Below are 23,969 nucleotides of genomic sequence, written 5' to 3' on the forward strand. Positions count from 1 at the left end.
TCCTGATCTACTGATCTATTTCATGGGTACGAGAGCTTTAAAAATAGCACAAAGCAAGCACAACAATGTCACGGTAGTCTATTTTAAACAAGTTTTATATATATATATAAATAAACAGTTGTGCTGTCAAGCCACCAAGATGAGAAGCCTTTAGAAGGTACGTGAAAAACAAAAGAGAGAATGGCTTCTAAAAATCCAAGTTTTTTGCCCATATGCATCTCTCGCGCAGTAAGCAGTGCTCATTGTATGACATTATTTAATTCTACATTAATTGTTTCTTTATTGTCTTTGTTTTGGTGGTTGTTTTCCTTACAAGACTGACTGACTTACTATAGTTCTGTTTGTTGGGTTGAAAACTGTAAATTTTACTTTATGACTACCTTAGCTAGCCACAGAGCAAAATCCATTTTTTTCATTATACCTTATCTCTGATGCCTTGTCTCATCGATTCCCTCTCAGCCTCCATCTTGGCATATTTGTCCTTCCTCTCCTCCTCCTGCTGCCTCAGTGCCTCCTGTCTCTCCTCCTCTTTTTTCGCTGCATCAGGGTCCTCTTCCTTTTCCTCCCCACCAAGCATTTTGCCAACATCAGGAGGGCCTCCTGAGAGACACGAAACAAAAAAGAAACACATTAGACACAACAACTGCTCCAGCAGGCTTTCAAGATTGAGCTGTCAAATTAGTTTGCGAGACACGAGATGACAAGCAGATAAACTGACTGAATGAAATAGAGGCAGATGTATTTCACAAACACAGGTACAACCTTCAGCATTTCACCTTAGAGCTATTATTATCTGCCAGTATCCAATGCTATTTGACATCAAATGCAAAAACATTTCCGTTTTTGGTCTTTTGTTGGCCCTTTTCACTCACTATTTGATTTTCTTAAACAGATACTGTCTGAGCAGTTATTAATGGCACCTCTAATATGTTTACAAGCTGATTTCAAAGATTGTTTTAGCACAGCTCCTTTGCTGCCTGAGTTAGTTACAAGCATGGTTTAAATTAAAATGTGGTACTTCCAGCTACACCACAAAAGCAAGGGCTTACCTTTTCTCATGATTAGCTTTGGACACCACAGTTCTTCTTATTAATCTAGCATGCCATCCACTTTGTTGAATGCAAACACTGCATTACAAGGGCACCCAATAAAAACAAGTACTCTACTGTAGTGTCTTCAGTTACCCACAACTGACTGAAATTATTCCTGATGTCTTTACTATTTGTATTTTTTTTTAGTCCTGCACAGTTGCCGTGGAGCACCCATAATTTCGCTTTATTGTCATTGCTCTTTGTTGGCTCTCTGATTCTTCTATTCTAATTCCAACCAGATACTGTTTCACAGTCCATTTGGGGAACATGTGTTTATAGTTGGTGCCCTCACATGTCGTGTCACAATAAAATAGAGGGAAATGGATGTCTGCATTGACCATGATGTTCACCCTCTGCTGGTAACACTTGGTTATTAATTCAGAACTCACAGTGTGGCCCATTTTGCTTGATTTTGGGAAATGAAACCAAAACATATCAGGCAAAGCCTATTTAAAAGACCAGTGCAGATGATCTGGTCCCAACAATCATCTGACTCATACAAAACTGAGACACATTTTGATGAAATGGACAGCAAAGTATACCAAAAAAAGGCAGCAAAATAGAACCTTATGCTGGACCCTATTTAATATTGCTGGAAAGGCATTTGCAAGTTCCTTGTAGATGAGATCATTAAAAGCCTTTTAAAAATAAAAAAAAAGCAAATATTGACGACTGGTGGCAATTAAAACATAGCTGAATTTGCCCTTTCCTTCTAAATTCCAGTCGTCCACAGAGCTCTGTGCTGAAAGCAATGGATTTTATATTATACATGCTTCCCTGAAGTCATGTTATCATAAAACACTGGATACATGTTCACTATTATGCAGATGATACCCAGCTGTTATTATCTAAAAAGGCAGAAAAATGAATACTTCACGTGAATGGATGTCTTAAAGACACAAAGGTCTGGATGACCTATAACCTTTCACTTCTAAAATAAAACAAAGCTGGGATTATTGTTTTTGCCCCTAAAAATCTTGAATTGAATGTAATAAACTTCTCCTGATATACAAAGTTTTAAAAAAAAAGTCAAACAACATAGAAACCTCATAGAATCACATTATTTAAACAGAGCATTTGGCTCCCACACAGCATGTTTGCTTGTGGTTCCTAGAGTTTTAAAAGTAAAACAGGAGGCAGAGTCTTAGGTTATCTGACCGCTCTCCTATGGAACCGTCTCCCAGCTTGTATTTGGGAAACAGACACGCTCTCTACTCGTAAAAGCAGGATTACAATTTTTCTATTTTTCCTTTTGAAGAAGCACATAGTGAGGGCTACAGCAGGTGACGCTGACCTATCCCTTTGTTAATCTGCCTTATGCTGCTGGAAGATGACCCATGATGCACTGAAAATGACTTCCTTCAGCTAGTAAACGCCATGAAATGCAGTCTTTTCTCCCACAGTTTGTGTTTTGTCCTTGTGTCTCTATGCTCTCCTTTTTTTCCCTCTTCTCTTTCCCCTCATCCCATAACCTGTCCCTGATGAGTTTGGTTGTGCTGGGAATCTTCATGTTGAAAAGGAGTTCTTTTGCCCCACTGTTGCCGAGTGTTGCTGCCAGGTAAATGCCTGATGGTTGAGTCCTTACCTTGCAATATAAAGCACACTGAGTTAGTGCTATGTAAATATAACTGAACTGAATGGAATTCTGCATTAACTAAGTAGTTTAAATGTTAGTGACCCCAGTAATGGCTGCAGTCCTAATAAGTCTCAATGTGGAATTTGAGGAACATAGATGATATCAGATAGGCTATGGATCAAACGGTTTTTGCATAGCACACTGTTGATGTATACAGTTATTTGCCAGATGACACGGCAATACGCTGTTTCTGCAACAATCAGAAGCAAACAGGAAAAAAAGACGTACTCATGAGACTAACAGTATAATCAGTATGACACAGGATGAAAGAATGGTGACAGATTTCAGAGAGTACACAGTTCTGTATATTAATCTACAAGGCATAAGCCTTTGAATATGCTTTGCACAAATCTGCTTCCTGTGCCTGTCAGAGTTATACATCTAATAAAATAATACCTCCTGATTTCAGTACAGAAAATGTTGACTTCTGCAAACACGAACAATAGAAAACAGTAGAAACAGTCATCAAGCATCATGATATAAAAGATTAGGAGAAAAACCAGTGGTCTGAAGAATCTTGGCAAAGACGGGAGGAGATAAGTAGCGAAGAGGCGGAAAGAAGAACTGGAGAATAAGGAATCTAGGATATCAAGGCAGTCTACATCCGAACATTTTGACACAACAAGAAGGGAAGCAAGAAGAGTGTGATGAGAAGGAGAGAATCTGTCAAAAATAATCGTCCAATTTGTTGAAGTGTTCCAGTTAGTGGGATTATCCAACAGTTCATGTGAAGTTACAGTGTGACACAGAGAGAGGGAAAGTTGGAAAGGAAGCAATATGGAGAAAGTGCTCAATGAAGGAATAAGTTGTGTTAGAAAACAGTGAAGTAAACGAGAGAGTGAGGTTAGAACGAAGAGTGGGATTGAAAAGGTAAGAGGCGGGCAAGGACGTCGGACGAGAAAAATCAAGCAACCAAGGCACAAGACTGACTACTCCTTCAGTCTTCCCCTGGTGCTGTTAGTTTTTCTGATTCATCAGCATAATAAAAACAAACTGTAGCAAAATGTAGAGAGAGATAAAAGACATCTAAGGCAGAAGACGAGAAAAGATGAGTTGGCAATGGGCGAGCACAAGGGTGCTGAAGGACAGAAAACGAAAAACACATTTTTGTGTTGGGTAATTAACAAAACACAAATGACACCAGTTTTTCTGCTCACATCTCAAAATAAATTGCATCAAATATTCAAACAGAATTTAGCATAAAAAAAAGCAACCTGAGTAGTCACAAAACACAAGTTTTAAAGGATGCCTGTATTTCCATAAGCAAAAAAGGTTATCTGGGCTTTGTTAGAACAGACTAATAGTAAAACTGCGGGACAACACTCGTAACATTGAATCATTACAGCTTGTATGGAGAAGTAGGCTTATTTGCCCTCTTAGTTAACCCCCAAATTATAAATTTTTTTTTGCAAAAATTCTAATTGTAATAAAGGCCCTACAGCTCATTTGATCTATAACCTCAATAAAAATACATTTAAAAAGTCACATTTTTTATTTTAAGTCACATTTAATACAACAGATTATACACATTATAGCACATATAATTTACAACTTATAGTCCTAAAATGGAAATAGGGTACGATTTAGCACAGAACTACTTTAACTGACAAGATGCTAACTTAAGCGTATTGAGTGTCCTCATTTTCTTAGTCAGATCCACTTCTCACTCGTGATTTAACTAAACAGGATGGTGACGGTAAAAAAGCTCACAATAAGGCTTCAAAACAGGACCTCAGCTAAAGGGCCGTGGCTACACTTAAGTATGCTGAAAGATCGCCTAGAAGAACACAATATCAAAATCTAAAGCTCTCCAGACACAATGAGGAAGAGGGCGATTGAAAGACATCAGTCTTAGAAATGTTACAAGGCTATTTCTAAGGCTCTGGGGCTCCACAGCTTCTCAGAGACTTTATTACAAAGGAAGAAGACTTAAAACAACAGTAAGACTCTGACAGCTCAGGTTGCAAACACACACTGTGCCAGTGCTTGTGTAAAAAAGTACACTCAACGGAATAAGCTCCAACTCGTGCATGAAATGGAACACATTAATGTTCTAATGTTAAAAAAACATAAAAATAAAATCTATAACAGGGAGGAAAAGTTTTCTAACCCTGGAGCTACACCACCTACGGCTGGTTTCACCCGCTTATACTTTGCTAGGCTTGCAAAAATAAGGGATTGACAACTGGAGAACTAGTAATAGCTCTAGCCCAGGGGCTAGGAAAGAAGACTGTAATCTCAAGACAGTTTGAACAGGTGTTGTATGGGAAGTGTAGAGCAGCAAAGCTACAATTATTAACAAGCTCAGTGGTTCTCAGACCTTTTTCCCACCGCAGAGGCTGAAAAAGTTCATACTCCAAATTCCTTCAGTTCTATCATTCAATGAGAATAAAAACAATCCAAACTGAATTTCTTCTATTTCTTTTTCCATCAATACAAATTATGTTCATGCAAGTTAGTTTCACTCCATATCTGTGTTCCCTGCTTATCCACACCCAACCAGCAGTGAGTTTATTCTCAACCAAGATTTTAAGCATTGCAATAGCAGCACTTTTTTCAGCATTTAAAGCAATTTATCAACAGCATTAATGAGCCACTTGTATTAAACTGAAAAGGACAGAGAAAGTCAGAATCTCTTTATTAAAGAGAATAAATTCAGAGGGAAGGAAAGAAATACAAGGTAAAGTGAGGTATTAGCTGCATCAGCATTGGATGAGCAGCACATAGAAGCCAACACAGCAACATCTGGCAGAGCATGCTATACTTGCTCCTTTCAAGTCTGCATCTGTATCAGACAGTGAAAGAGAGGCAGGTTACAGCTAAAGTCCTTAGTTGTCAACATATATGGTCAAACATGAGGTTTTGCATGGTTATGCAATTTCTTTTTATATGTCTTTGAATGCAAGTGATAAATGTGCACACATGTTCACACGATGATAAACATTGTATTGCTTTCATATGTGCTGAGAAAAGGTGCCATTTAAATGTTAAATGGACTAGCAGTTATAGATATATAGTACTTTTATCTAACATTCACACACACACTCAAATGGATGCATTGGTGGTAACTCGAGGTTCCGTATCTTTCCCAAGGATGCTTCACCACATAGATTGGAGGAACTAGGGATCAACCGACCTTCCAATTAGTAGAGAACCTGCTGTATTAAGTTAAAAAATTTTGAATGTTACCAGCCCAGACAATGATTACTAATAAACACCACTATTCTTTGACCACTGGTTTAGTCAGGAAAAAGGCACTGCACTATGCGAAACTATGGAAACTGAAATAAATGTTTACATGAATCGATACTGTCAGTGTCAGAAAATCCCAGATAAACATGGACTTCAAGATCAGCTTATGGCCCAGATCTGGAATATTTCCAGCAGAAGCTGTGTAAACAATGCCGCTGAATCCCGTCAGTAATGCAATGACTCACAACTAGCTGAGCCTCACTGTCAAATAATTCCCTAGGAAAACACGGTGAAAAGGGCCCTCAGCTCTTATTTTAACAACACTAAATCAAACCAAAATAAACTTGGTCTGGTTTCACAAAATCCTATTTGTGCATTCAGATCATATTTGTTCAAATAGAATAAAGGACGATAGCTTTAAAACTGAACAATGAGTCTGGCTGTTGTTTTGTAAGCCATTTGCCACAGATACATTAACGCCCTTTTAAACCAAAGTAAATTTATTTAGCTTGCTCTTATCACAAAGCTGTGGTGAGCTATGTTTTTCAATTAAAATCAGTAATATCAGCCACTTTATCCATAACAGACATAGACATGCCCTGCTGTGCCACTGGATATTGTAGATAATCTTGCTACTGACCACATCGAAAATACAATTCCAAGATAATCCAAGTACAACATTTTAAGTCATTTCCTGTATCACCTCTCTTTTTAATTAATATACTATGATTTCTTTCCTCCATGTTTGGGCATTTCCTGCTTAATAAGAAGTGTCATTTCTTTAATCCCTTCCTTCTGAAAGTTCTTCAGTAAATCTTTGTTAAATCCAAAGTCTTGAGGGAAAGTGGCAAAGAAGACTAACCTTAGCTAACTCTCACAGAGTTTCAACTTTTGACAGAATCAGATAAACAGTACTTATCTCTCTTTTCCCACTCAAAGTTCTCGGGCAAATCCCCTCTAAGCCCAGTGTGTGGCGAGAAAGTTCACAAGTGTGCTGTAAAGATTTCCAGCAAGTTTGGCCTTTGGGATATAAGTCATTGTCTCAATAACAGCTTTGTGAGACGGTGGAGGAGATGGTGGGGAGCATGTTAACTGTGATTTTGATTTTTTTTTTTTTGCCTACTAATTGGTAGCAGCTTTAATGCCAGCTTATATTCCTCTCCCAAAAGTGTCCCAAGGAAGCATCTCCACCCCGTTACACCAACAGCAGCCTGACCGTTGCAGCTAAAGTGAAGATGGGGTGAGCAATCTTCAATTTTCTAATTTTGGTTAGCCCATGCAAACTCTACTCTCAGTTTCCTGTTTTTAGATGTCAGGACTGGCAGCCGGTGTCGTCTTGTTCACTGTTCAACATGTGTGTTCTCCTGCATTCCTTCGTTTTAAGGTGGTTATTTGAGTTACTGTTGCCCTCCCATCAGTTTAAAGCAGTCTAACATCTCCTCTACCACTCACTGGATATTGTCTTCTTTTTCAGACCATTGTCTGTAAATCAGAGATGGTTGTGCTGGAAAATCCCAGCAGATCAGCAGTTTCTGAAATACACAGACTTTCATTATCGTTCTGTCAGTCTTCTTTTTATTCTGGTGCTTGATTTCAACTTTGGCAGGTCGTCTTGAAAATTTCCACAAGCCTGAACGTACTGAATTGCTGCCATGTGATTGGCTGATTAGATAGCTGCGTTAACAAGCAGTTGAGCTTATGAGCTGTCTTCTAAGCAAGACTTGAGATTCGTTCTGAAGGTACATGGCCATTTCAGCACAGGAAAAATGGTATTAGTAATAAAAATGCTGCAGCAGCATGTAACAATCGTCAGGCTATGAATTCGAAAAGTGATACTTTCTGTGAATTTGCCTTTCTCAGAACCCCTCCCCCGTCTCTCTCTTTCACTAATCATGCCTTATACGGTGGAATAATTTAGTTGTCGAATCTGGATGTACCAAACAGACATGCAGTCACGCACACCTTGCACTCTAGCAAAAGCTCAAGGTCACTTTTGCAAATGATTTGATTTCTTGGAGTTAACACAAGAAGAAAATGGGAAAATTATGTGTGGGTGCCAGCTGTAGACCTCCACACCAATCAAGTAATGACGGCCTCACTCCCTTTGCCAATCATATTAGAAGCTTGCTAAATGTGATTATCTCTACTTTGAGGCGATGGGGTGAGCAAGCAAAATCTCAAGGTGTCTCTTCTGTTCATTCCACCTCAAATAACACAGTTTTGTCAGACTTAACTAATGAAAATGTCTTATGATCGCATTTATGTGTTAGAGTAAATAACTAAATATTATTACAGCAGAGAAACGATGGGGTTTCATATTTTTACCAGGAAAAACTAGCATGTTCCCATTTTGTTTACAATATGTAGAACACTAATTTGCTGAAGCGGTAAATTCTTTGTAGTTTTTAGCCAACAGTTAGCAGTCTGTGTGTAAGCGTGTTTGATCATGGTAAAATGTGGTCTTGGAGTCTTTTACTGCAGCAGGAACTACCAGATATGTGGTGAAGAAATTATTACTGGGTGCTCATGGGTCAGACGATGGTATCTAGCCTTAATGGTTTCCAGACAACAGCAGAAATGAGCAATTCAGCTATGCTGGCATACTGATCTTTTAATTTAATGATGAAGGAACTGTGTGTATTTAATTATGAGACATTATTCATGTTATGGTCTCAGGTCTTTGACCAAGCATTTCAAGTTTGGGACTGAGTCTGATTTCTTAGCTCCAGCTTTTGGTTATAGTTTGATTTTCATTGTTTTCATTAGTCTATGGCCTTCTGGTTTTTCCATATAATTGTCATGCCTCAGTGTTTAGTTTCTTTGTTCTTGAAATCTTTTTTATTTGGTTTTATTTTTCAGTCTTACCTTGTTTATCCCCCCTGAGTTCTCTATGGGTTATTGTAAAAATTTTCACCACTATTGGCGATTTCCTGTTTGGTTACCTCCTGTGTTACTTTGAAAGTCATATGTTCCTTGCGCTTTTATTTATTTATTTTTTAACCTCCCCTTGCCTCTTTTCCCATTTTGAGTATATAGGCCCAGACTGTTCTTTTCTCCTTTGTGAGAGCATCTGTTTAACCTCCTCTGTGTTTCTAGTCAGTCTTACATTATGTTTTACCACCTGTTCATGGACTTTTGCCATTCATGGACTTTGATCTTCACCCAAACAAAGGTCAGCTTTCTGTTCATTGGTTTCACATGCAAGTTTCCATATCATTCACAACATCTGACAAATAAAACAAAATACTCAATATTAAGCATGCACTCTATTTAATTTCTAATTCCTGCCTTTTATTCTTTGGGTGTCATATTGATGATTATATCAATATGATTATATCAATATCAATAATTATTCCACTGTGCCGATTCAATTAGCTGTCTACTGTCCTACTGCAAAGTCCCCCTAAACAGATCTTTAAAGCTGGCCTTCAGGTGTACTTGAACTTCACACCTGTAAAGTTTCATGACTGTGTTTTGCACATTTGGTGCCACCAACAGACAAACACATAAACTCTAGTGTACACGCATTGCAAACTTCTGTGTAAAGACAATCTTCTTGGCACATCTAACCTTCCCATAGCTGAAGAAATTGTTGAACAAATGGAAAAAATATAAAACTTGCGTTAACGTGCGTTAAATGAGTAATTAAATGTGACTATTGACTAGACGATTGCACTTCTGACTTTTCTGCAGATGCAGCAGTCATGGTGTCACTGCTGTTGCCTGAGGCCTTCAGAGTTTGATTGAGCTCCAGACCTTGGGACTAAATGACTAGCGCATTTAACAGCTTCCCATTCTGTCAAACTAACTTCAACTTTTAGTTAGGAGTCAGGAGGTGCCAAGTCAGCACCCAAGCATTCAGAGGTCGAAGCAATCACTTAACAAGGAGACAAAAGTGGATCTGGAATTTTAAGATGCATTACTCTGTACCATAGCTCAGAACTAGCAACAGATCTTCACGGATGAATCATAATAATAAAATCTAATCTAACTGCATAATTTTTTGTTTCCATAATGGAGATTTTTAGGATGCTGTGGGCTTTTAAACTGTAGTCCAAGAAGCTCAAGGTACTGTATAATTTAATTTAATTTAATAATTTTTTTAAATGAGATAAACATGCCTAAACATACCTGTTCAAGTGGTTGTAAGCACCCCTCATCTGTATGTGCCCATCCGTGCATGCCATTTTACTCTGAGAAGTTCCTTAAGTTGGATTAAAATACTTGTTTCATCTCATTACATCTTGTTCTTTTCTTTGCATTTCTTTTGCTTCTCAGTAAGACGGAAATTTATAAAAACAAAAGAAGTTTCATTGTATTTTAAAATGTCTGCATCACCAAGCAGGTGCCTACAAATTTTTCAGTTACACTGTTTGTATATCCCATCTAGGAGCTTTCTGCAGCTTGCACACAGCAACAGTATAAAAATACGTTGGTAGGTTTTCATTTTTTTTTTTTTTAGTTGTTGTGTGAGGAAAAATAATATGTCTGGGAGTCGCGTGACCAGCGGTGTCGATTGTGGCAAATGCAGCAAACTACCCAGCACTCTTCAAGCTTTGGATCTTAGTCCTGCTGAATCATCACAGTTAAACATCGCTCTGTTTTCTTTCAAGTATCTGTAACTAAAGAAGCCTTGGAGGATTACTTAATGCACTGGCAGCATCCTCTGTCACACAGACTCTCATCCGCACATCGCCAAACATACTCAGCAAAACACTCAGTGGCAGGATAGCAAATCCAAAACCAGGTAAAAAAAAATCATCACTGGATGGAAACGAATGCTGTAGAAATGAAGAAATGCTGCTTGATTTATTCTGTTTTCTGTCTCTCAGCAAGCTACCTTTCTGCAGATTGTTTAAATTGTCTCATTAAGGTTGTCTGAATATTGACTTAAGGAGAAAAGAAATAGTCACAGGAATAAATGGAGGTCATATAAATGTTTCTGTCAGGAGTTTTTCAGTGTATACATGCTAGTGTGGATTTTAGAGGTCAACACTAACAAGGTCAACACTCCCGAGCCAGCTTTTCCAGCTCTTCTGAGGGAACACCAAAGCTTTTCCAAGCCAGAGCTTCTGGGTCTCCTTAAGGTTGCCCATGACTACACAACCTCTCGGAGACAACATTGTTGAGGAGTTCTAATCAGATCCCCAAGATACCTCAGCTAGATCCATTCTGGTAAATGGACTGGCTCTTATATAACACTGTTCTACTCAAAGCATTTTTAACTTCCAACATGGTGAATGGCCTGTATTTGTATCCTAAGGACCCCAAAGCGCTTTACACATCCAGTCATCCACACACTGGTGATGGCAAGCTTATAGCCACAGCCACCCTGGGGCGCACTGACAGAGGCGAGGCTGCCAGACACTGGCGCCACCGGGCCCTCTGACCACCACCAGTAGGCAACGGGTGAAGTGTCTTGCCCAAGGACACAACGACCGAGACTGTCCGAGCCGGGGCTCGAACCGACAACCTTCTGATTACAAGGCGAACTCCCAACTCTTGAGCCACGATCGCCCTTACTTGTAAGCATATTTCCCCAACAGCACCACAAGATGTTCCCTCTAGTCTAGTGCTATGGAGACCAGGCTTTTGTCGAAGTCTCCATTTTGACATCCAGGATATTTCTATCCTGACAAGCTATGCCACATCCCATGCTAGGCAGGCTAGCCTAAATATGTGTTGGAGGTTTTACATTGACACCATTTCACATTACAGGTTGTGCATCCTGACCATTTAATAGGATATGTTTAAGCCTGTAAGTCATTGTTTGACAGCTCCACACATAGCAGGGGGGGCTGGGAGCAGTGTGTTGCTGCACAAGTTGACAATGTTGAAAAGGATGACAAAACTGAAATCAGGAACAGTGATATTTATGGCACGGTCAGCATTTTGATTGATACTTTCCCTGATATCTCATTAAGCACAGTGCTGCACAGATTAAATTTAGAACTGATGTTGGTGCTTGAGTCGGTACCTAAGTTACGCTCATGTCATAGAAATCCACCCAGTATTACTGAACATATTTCAGTCTCAATTAGACATCCACTGTAAGACATTGCTAATTAATAAAACATGTTATTCTGTTTCTTTTCTTTTTTTAATTTCATAGCTGTCACTGAAGCCTCGGGGAAATGCGAGAAGGGAAAGAGGGGTTTGACACATAACAAAGGTCACTGGTTGGAATGAAACCACAAGCACTGTATAGCTCAAACTGCTAAAGCATGGAGGAGACTCAATGATCCAACTTAATTAATTAAATAATATTTCACAAATATTGATTTACTGATTTTCAGGCTCTGAGCATCAGATTGATAGCTGAGCTCATTGATTAACTGGCTAACTGGCTTGCCTCCTTCATTAACCTTTCACCCCCCCTTAGGGAGCTTTAATGATGTTTTGCAGTGTCAATACTTTGTGGACATTTTCGTGGAAAGAGGTCACTGTGTCCAGACTGGAACTACAGCTTGTGTAACATACAAAGGCATTAACAGCAATGCATCCCAGAAGGAATAATTATTAAATATTAAATATGACACCCATCCTGATAATCGTCAAACTTTCTCTCTGCATCCTTACTCTCTCACCTTTCTCTCACATATACAACAAGGATCTGTTCACGCAGACAGGCCTTTGCATTCACTGTAATTTATCTTTTATAAGGTGCACACATCTATATAACACACTACCCCGCCCCTGCACTGGCAGTGTACACAGATAAACACCCACACTGTCAAATCTATTCCCAATGTCTGCAGGGGGAGTGCAGCCCAACCTATGCAGAGCAAAACTACATCCAGTGCAGTGCAGTTGATTTAAGAATTCACAGCACAGCTGCACAGCACAGGAGCTATGCAGAACAAGGCAGCGCTTGCATCCTTTGCATCCCAATGAGGAGTTGGGGCTATGCTTTAACTCCAGCTGTAACTGCCTAACATCTCTGTAACCTGGACAACAGCTCAACATCATGCACGACTGACCAGGTATGAGTGAAACCGCTGCATTGTAGCTACTGGTACCACTTTCCTGCCCTTCACCTTGAAGCTATAGCTGACGAGAAGGATGAATTACAGAGCTATAATGAGGATTAATTAGGGGGCAAATAATAGCTGAGATAATATTCTAAGGGATAATACCTGAAGGCTTTAAAGGACAAAAGTCAGCATTAATTCTTGGCAAAACCGCCCTTCTCTATCTCTCTTGCCTCAAAAGGTGCCACTGGTTGGACTTGAAAAGCCGAGTCTGCTTGGGTATTAAAACCATGTGAAAACCTCATGCATTAAAATCAACCTACAGTAAGGCTGCCTCCATCCTCAGAAGGTGACATTTTGGAGATACGCGGCTTTTTCACTTGACAGACGTATTATTGGTATATGACTAGATCTATCACTGCTGCTGCCGCCGTCCTATTTCATCTGCAGCGGTCCTTAACCTGGTTCCAGACTGATATGCTGGCCATAAAGACAAGGTTAAAACACTCAGCAGTTCTTGACAATAATGAAGCACTGGCCAACAGAATGCATTTATTGAAACAAGTTATGTTGCAGCCTTGGAGGTTTTAAAAAACAGTTGGCATAAAACAAAGAGGAAATATGATGCTATAGAGAGTAGTTTGATGTTGGATGCAGTCCAGTGTCTCCATAACTATGAGGCCAGTACCAGTATACTGCTGCTACTGCCGCCAAGCATCCTGTTAAATCCTTTACGCTGCAGTGCTGTTAAATCAACCTCACGCCGGGCAGTCTACTCACCTCCCAGCGCAGCTTTCATTACAAAATTCATGATGAAGCAGTTCTGTGTTCTCCTCCTTCAGTGGTCGCGTTACAGGGACAGACCTGCAGCCAGGGAGACAGAATACACAAGCTGTGACTGTAGGAACACCACTGTTTCACTCCAGTGATTCTTACACAAGTTTGATGGGATGGGTTTGGGGTGGGGGTAGAAATGACGAGGCACAATGCGGACACAACACGATGTTCAGACGGAGATCCCTGTTTGGTAAAGGAGTCACTCTAAAGAGAATATCTTCATATTTAGTAGCTCTCTGGAATTTTATTTCCATTAGCTGCGCTAAAAATGTACAGAAACCATCTCAAAATGTGAATAAAACAGGGAATAGTTAAACTTCGAGCGGTTAAAACATCGTTACCCTTCAGGATAACACTGTGTCCTGAGTTTGGTTGAGGCACCTGTGCCCTCAATTTACAACTGCGCTCTGTCTTGCGCATTTTATGCTGACAGTGCTGGACTGCCTGCGATTTGTCTTCACGGAGATAACTCCCAGAAGCAAAGGGAAACAAACACGGGGTCAAAGATGAGCAAACCTAGGCACAATTTGTGTCACTGCATGGGTCTTAGAAAGATTGACCACACTGCTTTTAATATGCATTCTGCTGATTTCTTATAGTACGTCTGATTCTTTTGTGTGAGTATATTGGTAACTGTGGCGTTTTCCTGCATGTCTTATTCCTATAATAATCATTTACATTGGATTTGTAGGTATTCAGAACAAATCAGCAGTTCATTTAAAACTTTAAAAAGAAAAAAGCTACGATTCTCTACGCTGCTGCTAAGGGGCTCACAAGTGGATACTTTGTAGTCATTTCAAAAGATTATAATGTCCCAAAGACATTTCTACAGCATTCAAAGCCTGAGTTAAGTCCCTTTTTAGGACATAACAACCATGTAAAGTTCTGCAGCATTCGCACCATCCCACTGACATTGCAATACACACTATAGCAGAATTTTAAAAAAATCCACTTGAGAACTTGCTGCACGGTTGCGGCATCGCTCTTTCGTCAACGATTTTATGCTCAGATGCTCAAATCATTTCCTGGATTCCTTCCTCTTCATCGGTCTCCTTAGCTGCACCTTTTTTCCTTCCCCCCATATGAACCCTCGCAGTTAACACTGTATTATTATCTGCAGCATGTCGCCACAGTTCGTGCACAGAATGTACTATCTACTCTACAAGCTTAGAGCGATGCATCCCCTACTCTTTTCAGGGGACACAACTTACACACATGCCAGTGTTTTTGTTTCTTTGTTATTTTTTGTTGTTGTTTTTCAGTGGACGGAAGCATCGGCATCTTGTACCAAGTGCCCGGACCTATCACGCACCCTGTCCCGTACAGTGAAGCCACACGTCAACATCCCAGTGGTTGCTCGGGACATCCTTTACCTTGTTTTTGATCCTCGTCCAAGTCCCTTCTAAAAGCTTCGTCGCGGTGTTAAAATCTTCTCTCCTTCAAAGGGAAGGCGCAAAATACAAGCCGTGTGTCTTAAAGGCTGGCTTTTGTCTTTCTCCGTGTCTCACCGCTCACGCTCTCAGTTTGCGGACATGCCGGGCTGCAGCGGTGGAGGAGGAAAGACTATTCCTGCAGGACGAGGGAAGAACATGCAGAGGGAGAGGGAGGGGGAGGGGGCAGGAGGGATGCTCATGAATCTAATCCGGGCTAACTGGAGGGTCTATCTAGTTTCCAAACTCCATTTCTTTTTCATTATAACAACGTTAAAAACTAACAGTAACAGTAAGTAACAAGAGCGCCTTAATTACCCGGTGCAACGTGCAAGAAGTAAGCTATAACAGCGTGGGTTCGTTACCTCAGATATTCTCACACCTCTTAACTGATTAGCTCTTGATTCGTTATTATTCACAATTCAAAATTCGTATTTTTATTATCTCTTTATAGAGAACGTAATCATAATGTAAATACTACGGCACAGGAAATGGTTAACATAAATAATTCATACATAGATAAATACAAACTGACCTCAATTAAAATGACCAGTGTTCACACACAAAAGAAACATGCTCCAGATTTGTTTGTTAGTATTTATGAATTCACATTATACAAAGTTCATTATAAACAACAACAACAACAATAATAATACTAATTAATGAATAACTAAAGCTATGACGAGATACTAAACAGGTATTATTGAGTAGATATGACGTCTTCCGTCATTGTTGAGATCAGACTGTTGCAAGTTTTGTTTTTAGTGAGTCAAGCCAGATGTTTTGTATCAGTTGTTTACTGTCATGATGCTGAAGGAGTCCTCATATTATTTCCTCGATACACTGTGTCACAGTACTTACAGACTAGCATTTATATAACACTTTGGTGATCTTATTGACTACTAAAAGAGTTGTCAAAGGAGCTTGCAGAGAAAAGCGTCTGGACTTCTTTAAGTTGCTTGAAGACGTTTCACCTCTCATCCGAGAAGCTTCTTCAGTTCTAAGGTCAAATGGTGGAGAGTCCCAGATATGTAGTCAAAGCTCCTTTGACTACGATGACCTGGATGACTGAGAACCTTCACAGACATACTAAAAGAGTTAAGACACATTTCACATGCATTCATACAGTGCCTTATTCTGATTTGTGACCTTATACACTTTAAACATTTTATCTGCTTCTCATCCATAATCAGTTTAGGGTTAACAGTTAACCCAACTGCATGTCTTTGGACTGTGGAAGCTGCAGCTCCTGGAGGTAACAACAACATAACATACAATTTGAAACAAGAACTTTCTCACTGTGAGGTGACAGTGGTTACCACTGTACCGCTATGTCCACACCAGTTTATGTAGTACTATGGATTTAAAGAAGCAGGATAACAAGTAAAGTAACAAACACAACATGTTGTAAAAGAAATGTCAACCTTCAGGGATTAAAAAATGAAGATAGAAATACCAAAAACTGCAGTTTCTGGAATAGCCACTTGAAGCTTGCTCAAAAAGCACAGACACAAGTACGGCCAGAGGCTCCACATATTTCTGACTCTGCCTCCTGGTCTCACTCCATAGCTGCAACATGCAGATGACGCTCTGTGTAGGCTCTTGTAGGAACTCCAACACACAACAATGCAGGCCCTTCAAGAAGTCTATGCTCCAGTTTTGATGAGATTTGATGAGATAAATTTTAGTAACTGTTTCTTTGCAATGCTCGGAATTGAGTAGGGAGGCCGGTACCATGACTTTAGTTCACAGTCTGAACTTGTATGTTTTAGGTTTATTGACCATTCATAAGTCAGATTCACGCGTACTTATGCGGTGCTTTGTGACATTCAGTGTGCATGGTGCTTTTATCACACGCACCCACACAGTAATGGCTGCGTCAACTGGAGATTCAATATCTTCCCCTTCTTTAACCTGTGGACTGGATGAGTTCAGATCAATCTGTATGGTGGGCAACCCGCTCTATTTCTCCTGAGCCACAGTCTGTGTGAACAATGTCTGGAGCCAAAAAGTATCCACATTTTCATCCAGAAAGCATATAGAGGTATCACAGCAGCTGGATCAGGTCAGTTCTTTTAGGTTTATAGCTTGTTTTGTCTCCACCTGAAATCCACATCTTCACCTGTTCCCTGTTTGCCTACCAGCCCACCACCATATTTGCCCTTTCTCCTCGTTGGTTTGTAATGCTCTGTGCCACCGTTTTACTGCCTCCTGGGGCTGTTTGTCTGTCTATGCTTCGGTGTCAAGCTGTTTTACTGTGTGGACCCTTGTGTTTGCAGGCATTTGTATATTTCTAAGGTTAGAAACTCTTAATTGTTCCAGTCTGTCCTTATGCGAGTCTTTCTCTCGTACACACCCTAGGAGATGACCCACATAAAGGACAAAGTATATATTTATCACCTGAACTTAACCTTGTTTCAGATGCTACGGGCCTAGTGAACCTCCAGCTCTAAAAGAAGATTTTTTTAATGCCCTTGTAACTACTTATAATGTCCGTGCTTTTTTTTTTTTTCATATTGCAACATTGACACACTTTGCAGACATGGTGAGACAGACAGGCAGAGAGAACACTATGCACCAAAGGGAGCTTGTACTGCTGAATCTGCCATCAATTAATCAAGACATAGGAAGCTGTGTCCAGTCAGCACACTCTGACACACACATCCATCATGCAGTTTACAACCTAAGAATATTTAGTAACAATAGCATCCCGCATACGCACGGAGATACGCCATTGTCCCGTGATTGTCCTCCATCACTACAATGTGTTTCTTCTAATTTGGGTTGAGGCTTCTACTTAGACACCTCATTATTCAGCAGCTTGTAGAGTCACCTTTAACTGTAGTATTCATTTTCTGGAAGATGTTAACCGTCTCTGTTCTTCTAAAGGAAATTTGGCCCACTATTCTTCATAACGTTAACTCAGTCCATTTAGGGTTTCAGGCATTTCTTTATGCACAGCTCGATTAAGGTCCCATCACAGCATTTATTTGGGTTGAGGTCAGGATTTTGTCTGGCCTACTCCAACACCTCGATTCTTTTCTTTTTCAGCCATTGTGTTGTAGATCTTGCTAGTTTAGGATGATTGTACTGTTGCATAACTAAATTTTGGTCAATTTTTAGCTGTAAGGCTGATGGGCTCACATTAGGCTCTAGAATAATGGGAGGTCAGAGTCAACTCATTACATATATGGTGCACAGGTCCTGTAGCTGAAAAACAAGTCCAGATCAGCACCCCTGCACCACTGTGTGGGACAACTGGATGAGGTAATTGTGTCTGTCAACACTTTGGATTTTTTTTTAGCAATTTCTCTGAGCATTTTGTGGTTTGACCTTTGGGTTAATTTGCTGGCGTGTCCACTCTGGTGAAGATTTTCAACAGTTTTTTTGTTTTCCACTTGTGTATAATCTACTGTAGAATGATGGATTTCGGACTGTTTGGTCTTATAATCCTTTTCAGATAAGCAGAAACAATCGGTTCGCTCCTGATGTCTTTTCATTGGCGTCATATCAACACACACCTGAATGGTCCATTCTAATTCTCACAGTGTTCGTATTTTTTTTTCATTGCACCATAGAGTCATTGACAACTTCATATATTTATTTATTTACATGACTGTACAACATCATAATGTGACCTCAAAAGTTATCTTATCCAGCATCTTAGTTTACAGTGTGAACATCTGCCGTTTAGCAATTTTGTCAGGTTTGAAGGTATGTGGCTAGAAAATCTTCATCAGAGAATAGTTATAAGTATGGAATAAATGAAAACGGCAGCAATGTTAGAATAAATGAAGGATAATCAGCAATGGCCTTCAATTTATAAACTTCAATTTCCATTGTAGAAATTGTTACTTGGACCTGGTCTACTTAAGCTGGTGCCACAGGAAATAGAGAAGCTGACAGTAAAATACAACACAGTGGGTGCTAAATTTCTGGCTTATGGCACTGCTGCTGTTGAATTATAGATTATGGCACATGAAGAACCTTAGTGCTGCTGTACCATTTCTTAAAGAAAGGTTTGTTTGTTTGTTTTTTTAAAGCCAGCTGTTAATTTCATTGCAGACAACTCTTCTTCATAGCTGTATGTTTAAATGCTGCCTGCACACATCAGTAAATATGTGGATTGTATCTTCTTAGACAACCCAAATCCACCAATCCCATCCCCCTAGACTGATTGACTAACCAGTAGGCCCCTGTTTTATGACCTTTTACTGGTGGTCCATTCAATACTTAAAAAACCTCCTCCACAGAAATAAGTGTGACCTTTTCACATGATGAAGAATAAGGGTAAGCGTTATTATGAAATTAAGAATATAAACACCTTGAGGTTTCGTGATTTGACACTAAATAAACTGAACTAAAATGAACTGAAATAAAATGAACCGAACTGAATTGAATAAGATTAAAACATGTATTTCGTTGAAAAGTTATTTCTGTTTTATTGTTATTTACAATTTTTTTATCACATTACATATGATATCCCTGCTTTCATTTCTATCCCCTTGCAGACCCAAGCAAGTTTCTACATAGTTACTGTCCTAAAATAGCATAGAGCATTCATGCATCACCTCCTGTGTGTTGTCAAAGGTGCCTCTAATGATCTTCACAATGTTAAAAACATAAGATCCATTCTACTTCCATAATTGTAGTCTTAAAATGTTAAATAGCATGATTCACTGGGGACATTGTGTGCATTAGTCATATTTAAAGTCCCCAGTGAATCAGTGCATTCACAAGGTGATAATTGCATGACAATGAAATGTCTATGTCTCTAGAGCAGATGTTCAGTATTCATATTTTAAAGAACAGATTACAATATTGATGACTTCTCAGCCCGCCCCTTTTTCTTAGTGCTGTATCATTGCCAGCGTTTCCTCTCTTTCAGTGGTAGGTCATGTTATTTATTTATTTATTTTTTCTGAAGGGCATACTGGCCTCTCTCCGGCTATTCTGTGAAGTCAGAGGGGAGGGGTGGTTTTCTTTGGATATTAGTCTGCTGTCCATCATTCCTGCTGCACTCTGAGGTCCTCAGAGATGCTGAAAGAATGAAAGGGAGGAGGTGAAGTGAGGGATAAAAAGGAGGGGAGGGCAGTTGAGGGATTGCATGTAATTTATGTGTGTGTCTCTATATGTGTGAGTATGTGTGTGTGTGTGTCCATCAACCTCTGAAGTCCCAGACATTGGGAGGTGTATACTGCTGCAATGCGTAAAGGCATTACAGCTTCAAGCAGTGAGCAGACACTGAGTGTGACTGACTGAAATGCTGAATGACTGACTGGTTGACTGATGGGATCAGAGTTTCATACAGTACAGTTCTCTTTATGAAAAAAAAACAACAACAACCTGTCAAAATAGTTAACTACCGAGCTGTCTTTATAGGTTTTATAGGCTTTTACAGCCCTTGCACATCTCATAATCACAGACCCACTGGTCTGCTTCATCTTGTGATAAATCTACTTTATTGTTCTGATCTTTCCTCATCAAACCAATCTAAGTCAGCCCTAGAGTTAATGCGATGATCTTCACTATGTTAAGAACACTAAAAAGCATTCTTCCAATCCACCCTTTGTTTGTTTTTTTCTCCCATATTCACAAATTCATATGAACTACATGGTTTCTCCCTTCAAAACTACACTCAGAAAGTAAAAGTAAAAAAAAGTAAAAAGAAGAGAGTTGAAAGTGCTGGCGAATTATGAAATTTTATATAGAAATCATTACTTACTAATTAAGAGAAGAGAAGAGAACAGAAGGTGCAGCAGGTGATTGAGAATGGCTATTTTTCCTCTTAGTTCAGGAGTGCAAAAGCTGGGCGTGAAGGATTGCAGGAAAGCCATTCAGCGGTGTCCTTTTTTTTTTTTTTTCTCCCAGAAGGAGGGTGTTTGATTTAATTTCATCCTTCCTGTCAATGAAGGGTGGTTCAGCTTTCTGTTGTTCAAATGTATATCTTGTGATGCACATATATACTTATTTTGAACAAAGGTAAAAAATTTTCCTCAGTTATTCGTTATTTTAGCTTTGACACACCAATGTAAACGCTCCATAGCTGAGACGTTCATACTCGAGCATGATGTCACCATAGCTTGCCATATTGTGGTGTCAGAAGATCATTAACTTCCTGAGGTCTGACAGCAGGGCAAAGGAGTGGTGAGGGAAGCATCTCAGTGTGACAGCTGGAAACACTCCAGTTTGAAGAAACACACGGACAGATTTTAGAAAAAATATGAGGAAAGGAAAGGAAAGGATTAAGTCATAGCCGAGCTACAGTGCAGTAATATTTTTCCTCCATCTGTCTGTGAAAAAAACATAATTTGGACTTGACATTTCCAACTGAAAGCACAGCCAAGACTCAGAGCTGATTTGTTCCTTCACTGTGCTCTGGTGGCAAGGTCACTGGACACTATTGTTTACCAGTGCAAATTTCTTGCAACCTTCAGTATCCTTTTGAATCTTCCCCTGTACCTGTCTGAAGGCATAAAATACTGCAGGAGGCTGGGCTCCCCGCTCTCCTGTACAAAAATGATTGGAAAGCATCCAGAGTGAACGCATCATGCCCCAGAAAGCTAGTGCAGTAGAACTGTCAACAGGACGGCTGGAGCTGAATTCACACCCACCACAGTACCAAATATGAGCCTGCAGCTAGTGCAGTGGACGGGAACCCCAGAGATTTGGGGCTTTTCTGAAGACATTTGAGCTACAGCTCAAAAAGCCCTACTAAGAAACAGACTAACAGTGAAGGGGGTCTAAGGAATTATCTTTTAAGGATTCAATCATTGTTAATCTTTTGAATCTGATGCGTCAATTTCCATTATACAAAATGGACACACGTGATTAAAAATGAATGATGAAATGCTTTATGGCTGTACGTGACAAATTATAAAAGACATTGTGGTTCAAGTGCAGTTTAAGTTTAAGCTAGATCAAAAGCTACTGTGAATGCTCAAATTAGCCTGCTCTTATAAAGTGACACCCCCTTCTCAGCCCCTGGAAAGGAATGAAAAACAAAGCGCAGAGAATCAGGTCCAAAGTGTCTTGTTTCCTGTGGGGAAGCATTTTCCAGTGCACTACATCTGACAGTCTGACTGTCTAACCAGCTTCTCATTTAAGATACCAGAGAGAGCTGCTTGCTGTCAGACATTCTGCAGTGCAGTCATTCACACAAATATTGAAGAGATAAATGCATGAAAAGCAAGGAAATAGGATTTTAGTTTTTCAGGAGCAGTCTAATCTTTTTCATGGCTTCATTTGTTTAGAGACCAATCAGACTGGATATATTTTAATTTGTTTTTAAATTACATCTACCCCCACATCAACACCAGGATGTGGGGGTAGAAAGTATGGGCAAAAAGCAGAGCACAACAGACTTGTGATTCAGGTGAGAGAGAGAAAATGTGAGTGTGATACATGGGATAAGAGACGCACCACCCCCACCTTTTAGAGACTGAGAATAGTGTGTTTGTATGTGTGTGTGTTTTTGGCTGGTCTGTGAAGTCAGCCTAATTAATAGCCAGGAGTGTTTGGCTTAAAGCAGTATTCTTAAATTAGAAAAAGCTTTCTGGTGTCCAGCTTGCCAGAATAAAGCAGCCACATTACTGCTATGTTCCTGAAAGATATGTAAAATATCTTTTCTGAATGTTTTACTTTCCTAAACAAAATAACACAAAGCTGTATTCACATACTTGTCTTTCAGTCTGCCTGTCTATCTATTAAATCGATGCTTCATTGCAGCCCCAGTTGCACAGGTCTACAGACTGGTTGGTGACCATCTGCCAACCATCAGTTGCAAGGGTATAATGTGTATTCTCCGACTGATGTTGAGTGATTATTGGCAATATCTGTGAAATTGATTGCTTAAGCCCCATTGAGACCAGTCGGAGACTCCCTGGTAACCACCAGTGAAAGTGTATTCCATGACCAGGTGACTGGCTGCTGGAGGTTACCTGCAGTTGCTAGTGTGAAACTGGTTGTAAAGAGATATAAAGTGATCTGCCCAAAACCTTGCGATTGCTTTGATTGGCAATATTTCGCATGGAAGATGTCAACTTGTCTTCAATCAAAAACTAATCACCAAGGGATAGTGAAATTGAAAAGTACCACTTAAACCAGAAATGGAGAATATTTGCCTTTAAAGGAAAAGTTGGGCCTTCTGAAATGTGATGGCAAAACTTCTGCTTTGTAGATGAATATTTTCAGTGCAAACCATAAGCAGCATTAATTATGTTAACTAATAAGTTCCGTAACAGTTTTCGTCAACAACTTTTCTTTTTCTGACAAAAAGGAAATGATAACTAAATAAAAACTAAGGCATGGGGACAAAAACTATTACGAAATGTATTGACATAACTAAAAATATATTGGAGAAGCAACATCCAATCTAAACTAATTAAGTTGGGTAGAAAGGCAGGATAAGTTTGGAATTGACCCGATCAGAAGTAATCTCCTTGTGTTGTAAGGTTATTTGCTTGGGAGGAAGAGAAGAGTAGACATATGGGCACATTTTGCATTTCATGTCAAGGAAAATAAAATGCTTCATGTCAGTCACATTTCTGGCTCTAAGCCTCTGCAAGATCAGTATTAACCACACCAAAGGGGAGGACTCTAAGCAATATGGTGGATTGGTGAATCTAAAGATGTGTGGGTCTTTTGGTATGTGCATGTTGATTAAAGTAGCCTGACTGTAGTGATCAATACTCTATGGGTCACTATGGTCCTTTTACTGCTTTTATTTCACGTGTCAGTCACCAATGTGCGTTGTTTCTTTCTCTCTGTCTCACACACTGATCCACAGCACCTATCCTTTGAGGATAAAGAT

At 39.7% G+C, this 23,969-nt stretch overlaps 1 protein-coding gene across 1 annotated transcript in view; it reads right to left on the reverse strand.

The window, feature by feature from the left end:
- The window catches only part of cplx2a (complexin 2a), a 17,439-nt gene extending 2,133 nt beyond the window's left edge, over nucleotides 1-15,306 (reverse strand). The window contains exons 1-3 of the mRNA XM_086296330.1: nucleotides 15,101-15,306; nucleotides 13,671-13,754; nucleotides 422-600 (exon numbers count right to left, since the gene is read on the reverse strand). Of these exons, the coding sequence (XP_086152456.1) occupies nucleotides 422-600; nucleotides 13,671-13,701 (210 nt within the window). The 5' untranslated portion in view covers nucleotides 13,702-13,754; nucleotides 15,101-15,306. The remainder of the gene's footprint in view (nucleotides 1-421; nucleotides 601-13,670; nucleotides 13,755-15,100) is intronic.
- Between the last annotated feature and the right edge of the window lie 8,663 nt (nucleotides 15,307-23,969).

The sequence above is a fragment of the Aulonocara sp. 'chitande type north' Nkhata Bay genome, linkage group LG6 (assembly GCF_057382095.1).
Source record: "Aulonocara sp. 'chitande type north' Nkhata Bay isolate Kocher_YH1m ecotype deep benthic linkage group LG6, A_spYH_male_GT1.1, whole genome shotgun sequence".
Classification (NCBI taxonomy): domain Eukaryota; kingdom Metazoa; phylum Chordata; class Actinopteri; order Cichliformes; family Cichlidae; genus Aulonocara; species Aulonocara sp. 'chitande type north' Nkhata Bay.